Source organism: Pelodiscus sinensis, chromosome 6 (assembly GCF_052426305.1).
Source record: "Pelodiscus sinensis isolate ZL-2025 chromosome 6, ASM5242630v1, whole genome shotgun sequence".
In the NCBI taxonomy this organism is placed as follows: Eukaryota; Metazoa; Chordata; order Testudines; family Trionychidae; genus Pelodiscus; species Pelodiscus sinensis.
This window is the reverse complement of record NC_143057.1, coordinates 16152220-16171811: the sequence shown is the minus strand read 5'-3', so window position 1 is coordinate 16171811 and position 19592 is coordinate 16152220. Positions and strand designations below refer to the sequence as shown.

The window sequence follows — 19592 nt, the reverse complement described above, 5'->3', positions numbered from 1 at the left end:
ACTTTTTTTGATACAGGGTAGCTATTGAATTTTTTTTCAAAAAGGTGATTTATTGCTCAGAGATTACATCATTACAAACATACACTGTATATGCCCTTGGTATTGGCTTATCTGGCCTCTTGAATTTACTTCACCATGTCACCATCGTAAATCACAGTAACAGAGCTCCTTGAAAAGACCTAAGTCTTCCTTTTGCCTAGGTGTAGCATTGTGCAGATGACAGTATTTAAAAGCCGAGCCTGTTCTGTTCCTTTCACCCTTGATTCTGATGCATATAGAGTATTCCTGCAAACATTTGTGATCCAGATTTAATTTCAAGTCCCTTTTCCTTATCCCCTTTGTACCAGAATTTAATGTTAGCTCTGTTTCCTCCATGGAATTGTAAGTTATAATTTTTAATGAATCACAAATGCATGCTATTTTTATAAAAGTAGCTGCAGGTTTTTCAAAACCAAACAGCATCAGGGTACAAGGTTATGTCAGTCCTGCACTCAGATGATTGGTTTACAGCTCATTTTCTCCCCTATTTGAGGCTTTACATGAAGTAGCTCCACTGCGAGTTGATTCATCAGAAATTGAGGATACATCATCTACTGACTGTATACCGGATAATGTTCTAGATTTTGAGTGTCTTGACTGCGTATTGCTCTGTATTGCTGATAGTGTTTTTTCATCCCACATACTACTACTATTTGCAGTTTTAGAAAAAGAAGAATCAGATACTCCTTCCAAAGGCTGAAAATAAGATAGATATTTCAGTTTCTGTTGTTCAGCATAAGTGTTGGAGTTATTACCAGAACCCCTAAAACACAGAAAGAAAAGCATTTTACTCATTAAATATCATGTTGAGAACAAACACACTAGACACTCTTGAAGCTGCATAGAAATTACCAAGCTTCCACTTTTCAAGGTTTTAACAACTAAGCAGGAAAAGTTCATGTATTTGATAAGAACCTTTGTGGTACATAGAATTCCTCATTCAACATTGTTTTGTGCATTTTTTGGTGATTTTTTTGCTTTTCACTTGGGAAAATGTTACCAAAGGGGTTGAATGTGTGTGCATCTTTTTACAAGCATGAGAGAAAATAAAAGTTTAGTTTGTTTATATTTGGTTGCTAAACATTTTGCACTGCTCTACATAATATCATAGTATCACTTAAATGTTAACAGTAGCAACCTGACATCTCACAACCTAGGTGTATTTCAACATTTAATTATATTTTCTCAAAGCATATGCTATCTATCAGCATCTAACTATTTTCATTATAAAAACATTATTCTTCACTATTAAACTGCTTTACCACTTCTGTGCGCTAGAGAAGAGCAGCAGTTTTCTTTGATGTGTTAATATTCTACTGGAATATGAATATTTTTAAAGAAATATATCAGGTTTGTGGAGGACATTCTGCGGTCTATTCTTATACACGATGCATTAGACAGCACTGTTGTGCATAACCAGAAACAATAGACCTGCCTTGCACTTCCAAGAGTAAAAACCTGAGCTCTTGAGGCAAAAGAGCTATTTTCTTAGGGGAAGTAGAAATAACTGAGATCTTTTAAGTTGGATGTTTCCAGCATTACAGCAGAGAAGAACTAAGCTATTTTACACTGGAGTTGCAATGGGGAGGTCTGTACAGAGCTGGTATTCTCATCATAGCCTCCTCCTGGGATTCAGACTACATGTGATAGGAAGACTTACTTTTTTTGTTTGCTGAACTGGTTGAGAGTTACACCACAGCATATCATAAATATTATTAAAATGATAAGAGTTGTAGATGATACAGCAAGCATTAGTGTTTCCCTTAAGTCTTTTTTTCGTCCTACATTTGCTGCCTTCTGTTGAATAATATCATCCTTATCTGACACTAGAAAAATAAAATAAAATAAATCAGACCAAAGACATTCAAATAACTAATATCATATACGTAGAAATAATTATTTTTTAAAACGATTGTGGATGTAGGTTCTGCATCGACAAATCAGCAGACTGATAAAAAAGCTAGCTATGTTACTGTATAATTCCCAGGCTTGAGGCCTGTTTATTTAACCTTTGCATACAGAACCACAACATGGCCCAAAGTAAAGCTCTTCAGAACACTGCCACACCCAAATCTGTACCTATGACAAGGGAAGTTTTAGTAGAAGTTTAACGGCCCCCAGGGAGTGCAGAGATCTATTAACATTTTTAGTTTGATCAAAACAATATTCCCAGAATATAGAAGATGATCTAGTAATCCTCAGTGTTCTTGAGCACTACCATCTACAGGATCCCAGAAAGTTACCTGGGAAATCAATAAGATTATTTTAAGTACTGTACTGTGTTCTTACTTGGTACTGGTTTAAAAAACATATTTCTTGGGTGATAGTCTGTCACATTGGATTCAGGAATTTGGTTATCCTGTTCTGTTGGAAAACAAAAAAAAAACTGAGATACAGTGAAAACATATTATGTAATGTGCCCTATTCCCCACACATGAAATTAATTCATTTGCTTAATAAGGGACAGAAAAAATAATGTAAGCTGAAGAAGCAAGGTGCCTGAGTTAATATCTTTTATTGGACCAACCTCTGCTGGTGAGAGGGCGTGCTTAACCAAAGCTCTTCTGACCCACCTTGTGTAATACCCTGGACCAACATGGCTAAAACAAGGCTGCATACCATAAAGTAATCTCCAAGCAGTTGTCCATATTATATGTTATTTCACTGTAACTATTACAACATGACTTGATTTGGTTATATCTTCTTGTGGATTTACACATATGTAATAATTTAGGGTCAGATTCTCAGCTGTTGTAAATCACATACAGCCTCTCTCCGAGTTACGAACGAGTTACGGACCAAACACTTGGCCATAACTCGATCTGTTCGTAACTCAGGCCCTATTGAGTTACATAGCGACCGCGCTGTTCGTAAGCACGGGTCATGTTCGTAACTTGGGGATCGCCATTATGACCGCTCCATGGGCGCTTTAGTTGTAAAGGCGAATGGTCGTAACTCGACCGTTCACAACTTGGGGACCGGTTGTAATTTTTATTTAAACCAATGGAGCTATGCTGATTTACAGTACCAGGAGATTTGAGCCAATGACTTCAATAAAGCCAAGATTTCAGTGTGATCTTTAGTTTTTGTGCAGTCAGCTTTTTGCTTGCACTGATTTTTTTTAAAGACTTACATTTGGATCCTCTTTATTTTCTTGATTGCAATATGTTCTAATAAGCAGTAGCAATCGGATTAGCACACACACAATTTCTAAAAACTGATTAATTTCCTGTCATAATTGTTTTCAAAGGGACAATAAAACTATTTCCATAGATCAGCCAGAAATTTCCTGTCTAGACTTTTGTCTGCAAATAGGTCTTTAAAAATTGGGTCTTTGTAAAAGTGTACAGGTTTTGTTCTTGATCTGTAAAAGGATGATATGAATCAGTCAGAAATACTAAAGTCACTGCACAGTAAAATTAAGAGAAAGTAACTTATTTTCATCTGTTTAAGTCTAATATACAAATTCATAATAAATGAGAATATTTGCCCAGTGTTGCTTGGGTCCTTAACTCAATTTTTATTTTTTGGAAAATAAAATGAAAATGTCCATCCTTCATTTAAATCATTGCATTGAGGTGGGTGTGCATATTAGGGGTTCAGTATGCTGGCTGCCCTGGGGAGAGAAGACTACCCAAGTTCTCTCTGACTGCAGAAGGTTGGGGCCAAGTGAGAAGCAACTCTGCATGGCGGCCGCATCTCTAGTGGGTACTGCTTGGGGAGGATTGCATGTCCCCTAGCTGGGACAGGTCCAAGTTTGCTTGCCCCCTGTGCTCCCCAGCCAGAGTGAGGAATGCAGCAAACGGGGTATTTTCCCCTGGCTTCCTGATGAAGGGGAACAGCCAGTAATGTTCCTGTACAAATCTGGGAGAAAGGAGCTTCAGCCCCCGCCCTCCCATCCCCTCCGCCCCGTCCTGCCTAAAGGGTGCCTGTGGGGAGGAAGGTTTAAGGCAGGGACAGTCCCAGATGGGCGGGGAGGGGAAGGAAGGGAGGCGAAAGGAAGCATGCCCCTGCCTGGTGGTTCTGTCTCTTTTCTGTATGGTTTTATGAGAAGCAGTCCCATTCCAGACACATCCCATTTTCCTGGCACAACCAAGTCTTTACATTGCTTTAAGTTATAAGAAGAGGAAGTTGTATACTTAATTTGGTGGTCTTAGCACTTCTCATTTAGGAGGAGCTATTGAGCAAACAAACACTCTCAAATGTATAGTAGATAAATATTTTGTAGAGCCATTTTTTCCTTATAATTAAATTTTCTATTTAAAATATTTTTGCTAAGATATCCTTGACATGGAAACAAAGAAAGGTAAACTTATTTTTTGAAAATGTTCAGGAGAAACAAGCAATTTAGACACATGGTAATTTGCTTTGCCAAAGGCATAAATTAATATGTTATTATTAGGCACTTTGCAAGTAAGCCCAAAGAGAAAAAGACTATATGACTAAAGTTCAAATTCTGCCTTTGCTTAAACAAGTGGCCCTTATTGCTTCAGTGAATGCCCATGTAGACCTTTGAGATAAGGGCAATATATTCTTCCTAGGTCAACCCAGATGCAAAATGCAACCTTTGGTTGTTCACAGAAGACAAAAATAATGTCAGAGATACAGACTAGAAAATTCTTCAAGAATTTGGTTCTGATGCATGTTCTACAGTTCAAAGCGCAGGACTAAATGCTTGTACCTTTTTGTACCACAGCTTCCCTATCTTTAAAGTAGAGAAAATAATACTTTCATACTTGCTAGCAGTGTTGTGAGTAAGGATGTGATTGGTTAACCAGTAAGCCTCACCTTAACGGGTTAGGCTTAGGAGTTCCGGTTAATTGGTAGAGGTTGGAGCAGCTCCCTGTCCACTGAAGGCAGGTGGCTGCCCCGGTCCTGCAGGGTCCACTGCAGGCAGGGACTGCTCCAACTGCTCCAGCAATTCCTGTCCATGGCTAGCCTGTCCCAAGTGACACAGCACTGGCAGAGGCTGCTCTGGCTGGTTGGCCGAAGTAGCCCCTGTCCGTGGGGGGCAGGCCCTTGTCTGTGGCAGGGGAGCCACTCCAGCCCAGCCACAGCGGGGGCAAGGGAGAAGCACTCCATCTCAGCTGGGCTAGAGCAACCCCTCTGCCCAGCCCCCCTTTAATCAGTTAACAGGTTAAACATAATCATCAAATCATAGAGCTGGAAGAGACCTCAGGAGGTCATCAAGTCTAGCCCCCTGCACAAGGCAGGACCAATCCCAACAAAATCAACCCAGCCAGGGCTTTGTTAAGCTGAGACTTAAAAACCTCTAGGGATGGAGATTCCACCACCTCCCTAGGTAACCCATTCCAGTACTTCACCACCCTCCTAGTGAAATAGTTTTTCCTAATATCCAACCTAGACCTCCCCCACTGTAACTTGAGACCGTTGCTCCTTGTTCTGCTATCTGTCACTACTGTGAACAGCCTTTCTCCATCCTCTCTGGAACCTCCCTTCAAGAAGTTGAAGGCTTTAATTCAGTTTTCTGTGCTAATTTCTTTTTTGTCAATTGCATTCAGAATATTTTGAGAAGTCAGTATTACTATGTAATTTATTATTACAATAATATTACATTTTAATTTTGCCTTTTTAATTGTGAAAGATGTTCTGATGATTTCATCATACCTCCACTAAGTGATTCCTCCATTGGGCCTTGAGTGATAATGTTGAGATAATGAGGTCCAAATTTGGATTCTAGAAAAAAAGAGTTGCAAAGACTATTCACTGTTCAGAATAGTCATTCCACTAACAGCAAAAAAAAAAAAAAAAACCACCCACGCAAAATAATAACAACAAAAAACAAAGCACTCCAAAAGTTCTTGAAAGTATAGGGCAATGTGTCACCATATTTAATGAAAGAAAAAGCAAAGAATTAAGGATGTTAAAATGCAATTATTTGACTAATTGTATAGTCAATTCACTGTCTATTGACTATAAGATAGTTGATAAGCGCTTCTGCAGAGCTGCAGTAGGGATAGCTCCAGAGGAGTCAACTCGAGCCAAGACTGAGCAGTCCTGGCTTGTGCCGGCTCCAAAGCCACCTGCGCTGCAGCTCTGCACTTAAAATGTATTAAGAGCCACTGGGCTCTTACTAAATTTAAAATGCAGAGGCGCCGCTATCAGTGTGAGCCAGCAATGCTTTGTCCCAGCTCGCATTGAGTCCAGCAGTACCTGTTTGCAGTGGATAGCCCTGTCCACAGCCAGCCCTGTCCACTGCCCTGACCCCTGTGGACAGGGGCTGCTTTGCAGCAGCATCCTCTATCCCCCCCCCCCCCCATTAGAGGCAGCAGTGGGGACAGGTGGCACCCCTGAGATGATGCTGGGGGAACTGACTTTCCAGCTGTCTCCCCCCAGTACTGGCTCCTGTCCCATGCTTGCTACAGCAAGGGGGAGGGGTGCCACAGAGAGCTTGGAGTGAGTGCGGACTGCTTTGAGTTCCTGCTCACCCCGTGCTCCCTGAGGCACTTCTGCTTTTGAAATGTACAAGAGCCCCACAGGGTTCTTGTACATTTCAAAAGCAAACGCCTGCAGTGGGAACTGGTACAAGTGGGGACTGAAGCAGTCCCCGCTCGTGCCATTTCCTGCTGTGCCTCTGCCTTCTTTGCCCCCCACAGAGACAGTGCTGGGGGGAACCGGCTTTACCAGTTCCCCGCAGCTCCGTCTCCTGCTCCCCCGCTTGCTGCCTCTCTCTAATAGAGGCAGCAAGACAGGGGGAAGCGACTAATCAAGTCGACTATCTGATAAGCATCCCTATGAAGAAACATTCAGTTATATATTTGCACTGTCAGACAAAACTGTTTAGTGTATTACATTCTGTTGTCTGCGAATAAAAATCTTTGTGCTGGTAAAATGATAGACATAGTCCTTCAAATAGTAAAAAGAGAATTTACTGTCTTTGTATTAGACCTGGCTTTGTTTTCTATCTCCTTACCCATCATTTTGTCAGCAGTTCTTTTGTTTTTAACTAACTTAATCTGCTGACTTTAATGATCTAATTCAGGTCCAATTTTTATTTGTTTCTGTCCAATTCAGTGCAAAATATTTGTATGTAATTCTTGTTAATCTCTGTAATAGATATCTCTTTGCAGAACTGACAACACACGAGCTGGATGCTACTTGCCTTTGGGTAAGAGGGGGGTGCCAATCTTAGGCTGTGTCTAGACTACATCCCTCTTTTGACTTAGGGTGTGTCTAGACTACCTAGTTTTGTCGACAAAACTATACCAGCGTCTATACTACCGCTGAGTTCTGTCGACATAACGTCGACAGAACTCCGCAGTTTTGTCGACGCTGGTATACCTCATTTTACGAGGCATAACACCTTCTGTCGACAGAACTCTGTCGACAGAAGGTGTTATTGCCTGTAATGTTGCGTCCAGACTACAGAGTTCTGTCGACAAAGCAGCTTGCTTTGTCGACAGAACTCAATGTGTCTGGACGCTCTTTGTCGACGGAAGTTTTGTCGACAGTATCTATCGACAAAACTTCCATCGACAAAACGCGGTAGTCTAGACGTACCCAAAGGGATGTAAATTAGACACTTTGAAATTGCAAATGAAGTAGGGATTTAAATATTCTCAGGAGTACAGGATCTTTCGAAAAAGCCTGCTGTTTTCAAAAGAACCGCATCTAGACTTTTTAGACGCATCTAGTTTTACTTTCAAAAGAGCACCATAACATGATTATGCAAATGAAGGATGGGATATTTAAATCCCCGCTTCATTTGAAATTTCAAAGTGTCTAATTTACATCCCTCTGTCGAAAGAGGGATGTAGTCTAGACAAAGCCTTAGTCTGAGTTTCACAGCAGTGAACCTGCTCCTAGTGATAGGTGCTAAAGCCAAAGTACCCTTGTAGCAGAGCGCACTCAGTTGGAATGTGGGAGGCCCAGAGCTGATCCTACCTCTTCTTGATTGTAATAGGGAGTTGGATGCAAGAGAGTCCTCTAACTACCAGCATGTTTGAGGTGGAGGAGGAGGCTCTCCCAATCTTTCTGGTTGAAGCTCTTATACTTTGTATACCTAAATATTTTTTGGGCCATAGAGAGAAACTGGCTTGTTAGGGAACTTTCCCTGGGCTGCCAGGGAGTCAAGTCCAAATCATGGCTCCAATGAATGCAAAAAGAAAATCATGTCAGAGGAGTATTTTAAAGTTCTTTTCATTTTTAGCATATTACAGCAAATGATTATAAGAGCAATACTAACTATTAAAAACTTCCAGAGTATTCTTACCTTCTGAAGCCTCTATTTCAGAATCTAGTTGTTCTTCTTCAGCTTTTTTGATTGAGAGCAATTTCACTAGAAGATTAAATATACAAATAGTGTGAGTACAATAAGATTTTTAAAGGTAAGAAGTTACTATAGGAATGGACACGTGAAAAAATTCTGATATCTAAATACAGGTTTTTGCCAACCTATTCTTACTGATTCTGTATTCCCATTTGTCGTTTTGGCTGCCACATAGTGGAAGATAATGTGACTCATATCCCTGGTGTGAAGTGTGCATGTGTGTAGGTTGACAAACATGGGTACGTCTACACTAGCTCGTTAGTTCGAGCTAGGTAGGTTAATGAGGGCAAGCGGAGTTGCAATGAAGCCCGGGATTTAAATATCCCGGGCTTCATTTGCATGTTCCCGGGCGCTGCCATTTTTAAATACCCCTTAGTCTGAACTCCATACCCACGGCTACACGCGGCATGAAGTAGGAAGTTCGAATTAAAGATCCTAATTCGAACTACCGTTACTCCTCATGGAATGTTAAAGTGGAATGAGGAGTAACGGTAGTTCGAATTAGGATCTTTAATTCGAACTACCTACTCCGTGCCGCGTGTAGCCGCGGGCACGGAGTTTGGACTAAGGGGGATTTAAAAATGGCGGCGCCCAGGAACTTGCAAATGAAGCCTGGGATATTTAAATCCCGGGCTTCATTGCAACTCCGCTTGCCCTCATTACCCTACCTAGCTCGAACTAACGAGCTAGTGTAGACGTACCCTCTGTCTTTTACTTAAGGTAATCTTTAACATTTCTCCAGTATCAGGTGGTAGGGATCCCAATAGGTTTTGGGGGTCAGCATTCGCACATCATTCTTTGTATGAAATAGCACAAGCTGTAGAAGCTATGTCAATTATGGCCAGCCCACATTCTCATTTGTACAAGTGGTTCAGGATTGGATTGTAAAAACATACTAAAGAAACAATTTTGATTAAAACTGGAAAGATTTCATAACCATCTGCACATGCTATCTTTTGCGTCAGGAAGCAATGATTGTACAAATAAATAAAATAATTAAAGATAATGTAACATCCATTAAAAAAGAGTCATTTGCTAGCAGCAATGTTTGTTTTGAAAAGTAAAGAAAGTTTGGAATAAAATTTAGTTTGAAACTAGCATTATTCCAATATTTTTATCCCCAAAATGAAACGTTTAAGTAGCAGCATGTTCTGGCTTCACAAAGATATTGTACAATCCTATAATGAATTATAATCCTATAATAGACCATTGTAGGTACGGGTTCCAAATGATCGTTCCTTTCAAGCATCAGTCACCAACAATGTGGATCTCTCTAAATTAGCAGGTAAGAGGTGTAGGAGAAATCTTCTGAGTTTCTCAGTTATAAATGGAAAATCTGTGAGATCCCGTTGCTTTTCTCTTCTCCTCACAAGTCACATTCTATCACAAATAATTTCTGTAGACTTATGCTATTGACACAAAATACTGTACTAAAAAGTAGAATGGCAATAGAACTCCTTCCCTTCCATATACACAGTCCAAGAGTGGGTTAACAGTTTGAAAACAATTGGTAGTCCCATGGCACCATTTAGAGACTAACAAATGTATATAGTATCATGAGCTTTTGTGGGCAAAATCTACTTCATCAGATGAACTTTTCATCAGCTCATCTGGAAAAAGTGGATTTTGTCCATGAAAGCGCATGATATTATATATGTTTGTTAGTCTCTAAACAGTGCCACAGGACCACCCGTTGTTTTTAAAGTTTCAGACTAACACAGCTACCTTTTTAAGTGAGACTTTTTAATAATTTGAGGCTACATTAGAATTTCTAGTTTTAACATCCATCCATCAGATATTTACATCACAATCATGCCAGTTGTAGCTGGGTGTTAACTGTTTTTTCATTACCAGATGGTTTCATCTTTCCTCATGCCCCACTACTCCTAAGATGCTTCACAATTATTTAAGTTCCTTCATACAGGTTTTTAAATGGTGACTTCTGCTACTTACAGTATTCCCGTAAATTCTCCATACTGTTCTTCAGCATTAACACATCTTTGGACACAGGTGAACTTGTAGAAATGCCTAAATAAATTTTAAAAATCAATTACATTCTTATCTTGACATATAAGGCCACTTTTTTCCAAGGAGAGGATAATGCATATAACTGTGAAAATGTATAGATAACTACCCAGTTGTGCATGCAACTACCTCATTTGTGGAGGCAAGTGTGAATTTGTAGAGGCCTAATGAATTTGTCATTTTTGTGAGAGCAGCCATGGCACTCTCCTTTGGAAATGTATGTTTACTGTTGTTTAGCAGCCTGCAGTGCAGTTAAGATATACGTTTTAAATATAAAGTTTTATTTGTAATCTGTTTTATTCTATTCTACAGTACAGATACAAATTTAATAGAGATTTTAATTAGTTTTGCTTAAAGAAATATCAAGTGCTTCATGATTTAGTCCAAAATATTACAGAAAGAACTAGTTAAATAGAAATCTATACATATCTAGGGCCCATTTTATAAATCTACACAGTTCATTGTCCATCACATTACAAATCCGTATATTTAAAATGTTTTTAGTGTTAGAGCAATGCTACCTTATCTAAGTCATGATTGTATTAATTATTTAGTGTTTAAATTTTACTAACAGTAGGACAGGGATCCCAGGGCGGCTGGAGACCTGCCATAGAAAGCTTACAGCTGTTGCTAGAATAACTAATAATATATTGTATGTATATTTCTGTGATCTAATACTGCAAAGGGACCCGCTGTGAGGATTCCTATGCCTATATAGCATCCTGTTAAGTAGGACTCTATAGAGTGAGTTCTTTTGCATGGTAGAGGATTATAAAGAACAAAGAATTCTTGATGAATTGTGAACATACATTTTCACTGGAACAAGTAATATGGTATAAAAGAAAAATAATTTCACTAACATTTGTAAAGTTGTAATTTGTAGATGATTGTATTGACATTTCTGGTATATTTCTGCTGTTAGATCTATATTTTGGAGTTTTAAAACTTCACCTGTTTCTAAAAAGATCTCATGGTCCACAGGATTTTGTACCACGTAGTTATTATCATCTTCCTCATCATCGTCCTGCTCCAAGTCATTGACAGGTAAAGGTAAGTTATGGTAGTCTAGAAAAGTGGGGCAAATTAGTTATCAAAACTGATAATTTTTTTACTATCTTTACTGATGATCGGAGACATGCTAATAATTTTATTTGCTGCAACAGATAGATCTAAAAATAATACAATTCCATAGGTTTTAAAAATGCTGGCAGTCTTTCATAACATGGCATTTATTTCTAAATCCTGCATATTTTTCTGCACTCGCAGGGTAACATATTGATACTTAATTTCATCCTTTGGTGAAACTCAGATGCAGCTTCCTACTTCATCAGCAGCTCCTGAAAATGCTAATCAGAACATTTTCAATTCAGTCCGGGAATGTCTGTCATGGTGCTTGAGACAAGGAATGCAGTACAGAAGTACAAATAGACCAAAATAAGCCATGTTTCCAAGAAGCAGGGAGAGGATGGGATCATAGGGGAAAAAATCTCTCAACCCATCCTCTCACTTAGCAGAAACCTAGTCTAGTCCCAGCATTTCTATATGGTATCAATATGCTGAAGAGCTTGTAAATCCTATTACTTGTGGCCTCCTCTTTGCCCTTCCCCCCCCAACATAGGTAAATCATTTAATGATACAAAACTGTCATTGTGACTCCTCCATAGTAATCCATGGCTGTGCATCTTTGGGGAGTGTTGGCAGCTAGTGCAGTAAAGAATAGCCTGAAGAACGCTATTGACCAAATTAGAGAATTAACCTGTGTCACATTTGCATTCTGCTACCCTAAGTATGTGGAAATTTGCCTTGAACACAAGAAGGACTGGAATCAATACCTAGCACATATACAGAGACTATTTGAAGGATATTTCAGTTGACAAATTTCAGGCTGACAACACTATTGAGGACATAGTCATAATGCCAGTGGAAACCCATCTTGAACAACAGAAGCCTGGAACTACACATGGATGAAATCAAGAAATTATACAGATAAGCTATGTAGCCTTTCCAGGACTTACTTAGTATAACTGATTCCAGATGTTAAGCCCAGAACAAAAAGTAACATCTGAGAATAACTGTTGGAAAGCAATTCTGAGTTTTGTTCTTCTCTTTTAGGTTCAAACTATAGCAACTAAGTTTTTACCCCCAAATCTATGGTTTTGAATGAGATTGTTACATCAAAATGGTTGGAAATTATGGAAGTAAATTCATGGAAGTCAAGACAGTTGAATTATCACTTATGTCAGTTTTTAAAAGACCTGCAGTCCTGTCCAATCAGCAAAGAGTCAGTTGTTCGGGTTTAGCACATTTTGATTGGTTTGGTGAAAACTCCAAAATGTTAATTGCTGAAGAAGCAAACAACTTGCTAAAAATATATCGGTTTCTCAGGGAAGCCATGAAAGGCCTTCCATAGGCCTAATTACTTAGTCAAGTAGGGATTCAATTATTGTGTTATATTTTGCTTACAGAACTGCATGATTTCATATCAGGCAATGTATTTTGTGAAGTGAATGAAATTTATTTTCCTTTAATAAATCTTATGTCCGATTTTTTGATAGTTTCACAGGTTTTGTTTTATTTTTCTGGGAAAAATTATTTTTTTCAAATTGGGGGAAATCACACCAATCTTATTATCCAACAGTATAAGAAACATAGCATGAAATTATAGTTAATGAAAACAAAAGAAAACATTACTTCATGCAATGCAGATTCAGCCAATGAAATTGACTATTCACGGAGATCATCAAGTCAAATAATGTGTCTGAATTTTTCTAAAAGTTGGGTAACTATGTTCAAAAATAATTCGTATAGTTATTCATAGTAGGATAAGTGTAATCCAACCTCATTCTTCAGTGTATGAGATAAATGCTGCAAGGGTCAGAAAGGAATTTTTCCCTTGTGCATAGGATCACATGGCAGACACAGGCATGCACATGGAGTGTGCCAGGTGTGCCCAGGCACATCCTAATGTCTGGGGCTAGCCAGCAGGTGCTGGAGGAAGAGGGGGTACGTCTACACTACAGCGCTAGTTCGAACTAACTTAGTTCGAATTAGTTAATTCGAACTAAGCTAGTTCGAACTAACGCATCTAGAACTAAAAACTAGTTCGAACTAGCGTTTTGCTAGTTCGAACTAGTAAGTCCACATTGAGTGGACTCTGAACAGGGCTTAAGGATGGCCGGAAGCAGTGCCGGCAGGGCATAAAAGGAGGACTTAGAGCATGGAGATACTGTCTCAGGCTAGCCGAGGGCTGCGCTTAAAGGGTCCCGACCCCCACCCCGGACACACAGTTCTAAGGGGTGCCCCGCTTGCAAAGAAGTTCTGGCTTGGAGTGCCCTGAGTGCCCACACTGGGCACATCACACCACTCGGCCATCAGCCCGGCTGCACTTGCCGCAGGCTGCCATCTGGGGAGAGGGAGTAATTGGGGGGCTGCAGGAGAGCTTCCACCCCCAGAAGCCCGCAGAGCCAGCCCAGTCCTCCCCATCGGGGGCTCGTACCCCATTCCTCCCTCACCTCCTTCCACTTACCCTTCCCTAGCCCCCCTTCTTATTGATGTACAAAATAAAGATAACGTTTCTTCCAACATTGACTCTGTCTTTATTGAAAAAAAACTGGGGGAGACTGGGAAAAGGAGGTGGGAGAGGGGAAGAGAAAGGCTGGGAGAGGGGAGGGCAACTAACATGATCAGGGGTTGGGAACAGGTCCCAGATGAAGAGAGGCTACAGAGACTGGGACTGTTCAACTTAGAAAAGAGGAGACGGAGGGGGACAGGATAGAGGTCTCTAAAAGCAGGGGTTGGGTGGAGAGGGTGCATTCAGAAAAGTTCTTCCTGAGTTCCCATAAAGAAGGACTAGAGGACACCAAAGGAAAGGAATGGGTAGCAGGCTTCAAACTAGTAAGAGAAAGTTGTTCTTCTTGACAAAGCAAAGAGTCAACCTGTGGAACTCCTTGCTGCAGGAGGCTGTGAAGGCTAGAACTAGAACAGAGTTTAAAGGGAAGTGAGATAAAGTGATGGAGGTTGGGTCCATGGAGTCCTATTAGCCAGAGGGTAGGAGTGGTGTCCCTGCCCAAAGTTTGTGGAAGGCTGGAGAGGGATGGCACGAGACAAATGGCTTGGTCATTGTCTTCGGTCCATCCCCTCCAGGGTCCCTAGGGTTGGCCGCTGTTGGCAGACAGGCTACTGGGCTAGATGGACCTTTGGTCTGACCCAGGACGGCCATTGTAAGCTCAGGGCTCAGTGTCGGGGGTCTCAGTGGACCCCCTTGATTTTCATGCACACCTGGTCCTGGGTGGCCAGGCTGGCAGCTCTCCTGCCCTAGACGGCCACTTTCCTGTGCCTAGTGCGGAGATCGTGGACGAGGTCCACGATGTCCGCACTAGCCCAGGAAGGTGCCCGCCTCTTGCGGTCCAGGGCAAACTCCCGGGAGCCGCCAGCCTGGTCCCGGGAAGAGGGGGTGGGCTGGGGGGCATCGGGTGGGTGGCTCTGTGCCGTGCCAGGTGCAGGGTCTGCTAGCTGGGTGCTGGCAGGCTTGCACCTGGCACGGGCACCGTAGCCAGCCCGTGCCCCTTTAAGGGGTCCGGGGCCGGGAGGGGGGCATAGAGTTTCCCTGGTGTTGGCCAGAGTGGCCACCAGGGAAACCTGGGGAGGGCTAGCCTCCCACTAGTTCGAACTAAAGGGCTACACAGCCCTTAGTTCGAACTAGCTAGTTCGAACTAGGCGTTAGTCCTCGTAAAATGAGGTTTACCTAGTTCGAACTAAGCGCTCCGCTAGTTCGATTCAAATTCGAACTAGCGGAGCGCTAGTGTAGCGCATAGGAAAGTTAGTTCGAACTAACGTCCGTTAGTTCGAACTAACTTTCTAGTGTAGACATACCCAGGGGGATTTGTGACGGAGTGCCACAGCCCCTCACTTTAAATTCCCTGCAGCCATCTACTGGGCACTGTGGGGCAGAGAGAGCGCATGCACAGCATCCTCAAACACTGTGCAACAGGTGAGAGGGGAAATGCCAGGAACTTTAAAATCCAGCGGCCCAGCTCCAAAAGCAGCTGGGGCCCGACTATAGATGGCAGCCTGAGCCATTTTTGCGGCCAGGGCCCCACCCTACAGCACCACACGGCGCTCCAGGGGCGCCCCCGCCTGGCACCTGGCCCAGCAGCACCGTGTGGTACCCTGGGGGCACCCCTGCGCATCCCGGCAGCACCCGTCCCTGCAGCACCATGAAGCACCCCGTCCCTGCAGCACCGTGCAGCACCCCGTCCCTGCAGCACCACACAGCCCCCTGGGAGTGCACCTCCCCCACCCTGCAGCTTGGGCTGGCTATGACTCCAGCCTGCAAGCTGTCAGGCAGAAGCTGAAGGTAAGGAAGGGGGAGGAATAAGACGAAGGGGTGGGAGAGGAAGGGGCTTTTGTGGTGGGGGAGGGTGGAGGAGGAAGAAAGGGGAAGAGGTGGAAGGGGCTTGTACAGAGGGGGAGGGGCTAGGGGGAAGAAAGGAGAAGGCACCAAAGGGACAAGGTAGAGGAGACACAAATGCTACGGGGGGCAGTGGAGACAATGAGGAAAAGGGCAGGAGGGGAGGTGTCAGTGGGAGGGGGCAGGGTGATGCTGGAAGAGGAGAGGGGAAGGGCATTGGGGATTGGAGGGGGAGGTGCTGGGGGAAGGCTTGACAGAAGGGGTGGGCATGAGGAAGGTGGGGTTGGAGCAAGTCGTGTGAGGGCACAGGGGCATGAGGAGAATGGGGGCAGAGGCTGGTGAGGGGAAGGGCATCAGGGAAAAAGGCAAAGGGTGCAGGGGCAGTGAGTGAAGGGGGAGGCACCAGGAGGGTGTAGGGGTAAGGGAAGGTGCAGGTGCCAGGAGATTCTGGGGGTGAAGCAGAAGGGCAGACACCTGCAGGGGAGGGACCAGCACCAGAGGAGAGAGGCGAGGGAGGTGTTAGACGAGGGGATGAGGAGGGGTAGCTCACATGATCAGAGTGGGGCTACTGGAGGAGTGGGCACAGTGGGGAGTGAAGGGCTGGTGGAGGGGGGGCAGGTCTCAGGAAGGCTGAGGGCAGTGAGAAGGGCAGGAGTCAGGACAGCAGAGGAGGGTGAGGAGTTCAGGGGGCAGCAGGCACCAGGGGAGTTGAATGAGCAAGGGGAGGAGACATGGCAGCAGAGTGGAAAGGTAGATACTTCATTAATAACTTGGGTGCCACAATGGCACATCCAAACAAGCCACATGAACTCAGTACTGGTGCACAACACAAAATTCATTCTGCTCATGGGAGGAAACTCTCAGAGGGAACACTTCCCCCTCCTCCCCCCCAGCCTCTCCACCCTCGCATTAATGTCACACACATTGGGTTAATGCAATTGCAGGATAGTTGCATGTGGGGAGGGAGGTTGGGTGGGGGCCAAACTAATCCCTATTGGTAGGAGGATGGTGGGAAAAGTCCTTGGGGGGGGTCACACAACACTTGTTACTTTTGGTCATGTACCCATCTTGCCTGGAGAGGGTTACCTCCATAGGCGTGTCTAATGGGGGCCAGAGGCGTGGTTAACAGGGGTCAGGGGTGTGGCTAATGGGGGGGGTCAAAGTACATTTAAAAAAATTCTTTGGGTACACACCCTAATGAAATGTGCCTATGATGGCAGACTATGTGCAATAAGAATGTATTCATCTTCCTCTGAAGCAACAGGGATTGGCATCACCCCAGCAGAGTACTGACCAATGTTCATTTGATATGGCAGATCCAAAGTTCCTAAAGACCAGATTTTGTTGTCGTTAGAAGAGTATTGGAGTGGAGAGCAGGGAAGACAAGGGACAGGCCTTCTACCATATGTATCCATTCAGCAGACCTTTTATAGTCGTGGATTTCCACTGGGCAAACTAATGTGCCCTTCCTTACCCCATGATTAGAGCCCTGGAAATCCACTGGTATCTGCATTATATCTGCAGGTATCCACATCCATGTCAACACAGATTTATCTGGCTCATCTTTGCAGATATGAATGTGGATGCACATAAAAAAAATGTATGTAGAGCCCTGCAAATTTGTGGATATCCATTTTGCATCTGCAGATGTCAGTGCGGAGATCCACAGCTCATTTGTGTGGATACAGAGGTGGATACAAATTTTGTATCCATGCAGAACTCTACCCATGACTGAGCTTTAGCAGCAGCATTCTAACTAGGTTCTGCAGAGATGCAAAAATGGGATGTTGGAGAAGCTCAGTTCACTACCTTTCCACCCTACAGCACACCAAGGGATGACTAAGTAGGATTTAGTTAATACATTTTCAAGAATACACTGCTAAAAGCGCTATGGAGGGGAACAGATTATTTCTGGAGAAAAAAAACCCATATAGTAGTTTAATCAAGAACAAACAAAAACCCTTCTAACAATTTCAGAGAAAAAACATTTAGTCTGTTCCTAGAACTAACAATGGACTATCTTAACCATTCTCACCATATAGAGGTATTGATGAGACCATACCTTTAGAAGATGAAATTTTCTTTTTGGTAGTCCCTGCAAAAATAAGCAGAGATAAAAAGAGAAAAAATATGGAATTCATAGGGAAAACTGCCCTGTGTCTCCAGTCATTATCCTGGATCTGCCTCACAGTTTCCTCTTACAGTCATCAGTGTCACATTCCAAAGTAGATCATTGTGACCTCACCATTGTTTTTAGAACTGGCACAGACCAATCAGAGAATCACGTGCCTCTGACTATCTGGAAAGAGATACCGCAGATAACTTAATGAGATTTTTAAAATGATAGTTTATCTTTGAATAATATGGGTTTTTTTGTTAGAAATAGCATTATCTTTGAAATAAACTTTCCTCCAAAAGAGTTTCCTTGGTAATTAATTAGATTACAGCTTCTTTTATTTTAAATAAGTTCTGTGAGGCAGAGTCACAATTAGTATACATTTTCATACCTCTGAAGACCATGAGAGAATGTGTTTTACAATCAATGCAAAATTAAATACTTTACTATTATGTATCACTAGCCTGCATGCTTCCTAGTGATACAGGTTCAAATAACACACCACCTGAATGAAAACAAAGATGATCCAAATTTATTAGTTTCTCATGCATCAGAATATAATCTTAATTAAGAAAATGTTTCTATACAAATTAACAGGTTCAAAATATTTTTATTAAAGGTAATGTTTGAAATAAAAACTGAGACGGTACACAAATTAAGAAAAGAGGATTTGTATATCTGGGTGTCATGCTTGGATTATCTGAGACTAAAAGTTTTGCTTTAAGAAGTTACATGATACATACAGGGCATAATCAGCATTGACCAAGATTTAGGTGTGCAAGCTTAGTGGTATAGTTTAGATAGTAGTGAATAAGTGTTTGTTTATATTACTCGTGAAGTTTTACAGAGAGTTAGTTCTGAAAATCAAATATGTTAGGGTACGTCTACACTGCAAAATTAATTCGAAATAACAGCCGTTATTTCGAATTAACTTCAATAGCGTCTATACATGGACGCTTATTTTGAATTTGGTAAACCTCATTCTATGAGGAGTAATGCCAAATTCAAAATAGCTATTTCAAATTACGTGCTGTGTAGACACTTAATTTGAAATAGGGGGCCTCCAGCCCTTCCCAGGGAGCCCTGGTGACCACTCTGGGCACAATCAGGAAAACTCATCTGCTCCCCCTCAGTCCCAGAGCCCTTAAAGGAGCAGATTCTGGCCACAGTGCCTGTGCCAGTTGCAAGCCTGCCAGCACACAGCCAGAAGACCATGCACCTAGCATAGCAACCCGCTGCCACCCAGCCCTCCACTGCTCCCCAGCACAAGGCTGGCAGCTCCCAGGAGCCTGCCAGGGGCCGCAAAAGGCAGGCGCCCGCCTGGTCTAGTGCGGAGATCGTGGACCTCATTGAGGTTTGGGACTGCATTGAAGCTGTCCCTCAGAGATTCCCGGATGTGGACAGCCCCCTGAAGGGCCTCCCGCCTGGCAGCCATGCAGGGCTGTGTGTACTGGCCAGCCAGGCGGTCATCCTCTGCCATCCAGGCTGGCAGGAAAGCCTCCTCCTTCCTCTCACATAAATTGTAGAGCACACAACATGCTGCCACCACGTGCAGAATATTGTGCTCGGAGAGGTCGAGTTGGGTGAGGAGGCATCTAAATCGGGCCTTCAGCTGGCCGAAGGCCCCTCAACCACAATGCGGGCACTGTTGAGCCTGGCATTGAAGGCCTGCTGGGAGGGGTTGAGGGCTTCATCACCTAGGGCTGTAGGGG

General features: G+C 42.9%; 1 protein-coding gene across 1 annotated transcript; it reads right to left on the bottom strand.

Moving 5' to 3' along the window:
- Window positions 1-307: 307 nt before the first annotated feature.
- On the bottom strand, window positions 308-17953 carry EQTN (equatorin). Its single transcript, XM_025186765.3, has 8 exons — window positions 17827-17953; window positions 11306-11419; window positions 10283-10357; window positions 8273-8338; window positions 5668-5736; window positions 2329-2403; window positions 1700-1865; window positions 308-802 (listed from the first exon to the last, which is right to left on the bottom strand). The coding sequence occupies exons 1-8, from the start codon at window positions 17903-17905 to the stop codon at window positions 505-507; spliced, it is 942 nt and encodes a 313-aa protein (XP_025042550.3). The 5' UTR covers window positions 17906-17953; the 3' UTR covers window positions 308-504.
- Window positions 17954-19592: the final 1639 nt, after the last annotated feature.

Coding starts and splice junctions, on each gene's coding strand:
- EQTN (XM_025186765.3), bottom strand. CDS start 17,905: ATGAATTCCATATTTTTTCTCTTTTTATCTCTGCTTATTTTTGCAGGG. Junction 10,358..11,305: donor TGAGATCTTTTTAGAAACAG/GTGAAGTTTTAA, acceptor AAATTTATTTAG/GCATTTCTACAAGTTCACCT. Junction 1,866..2,328: donor GTTTTTTAAACCAGTACCAA/GTAAGAACACAG, acceptor TTATTTTTCTAG/TGTCAGATAAGGATGATATT.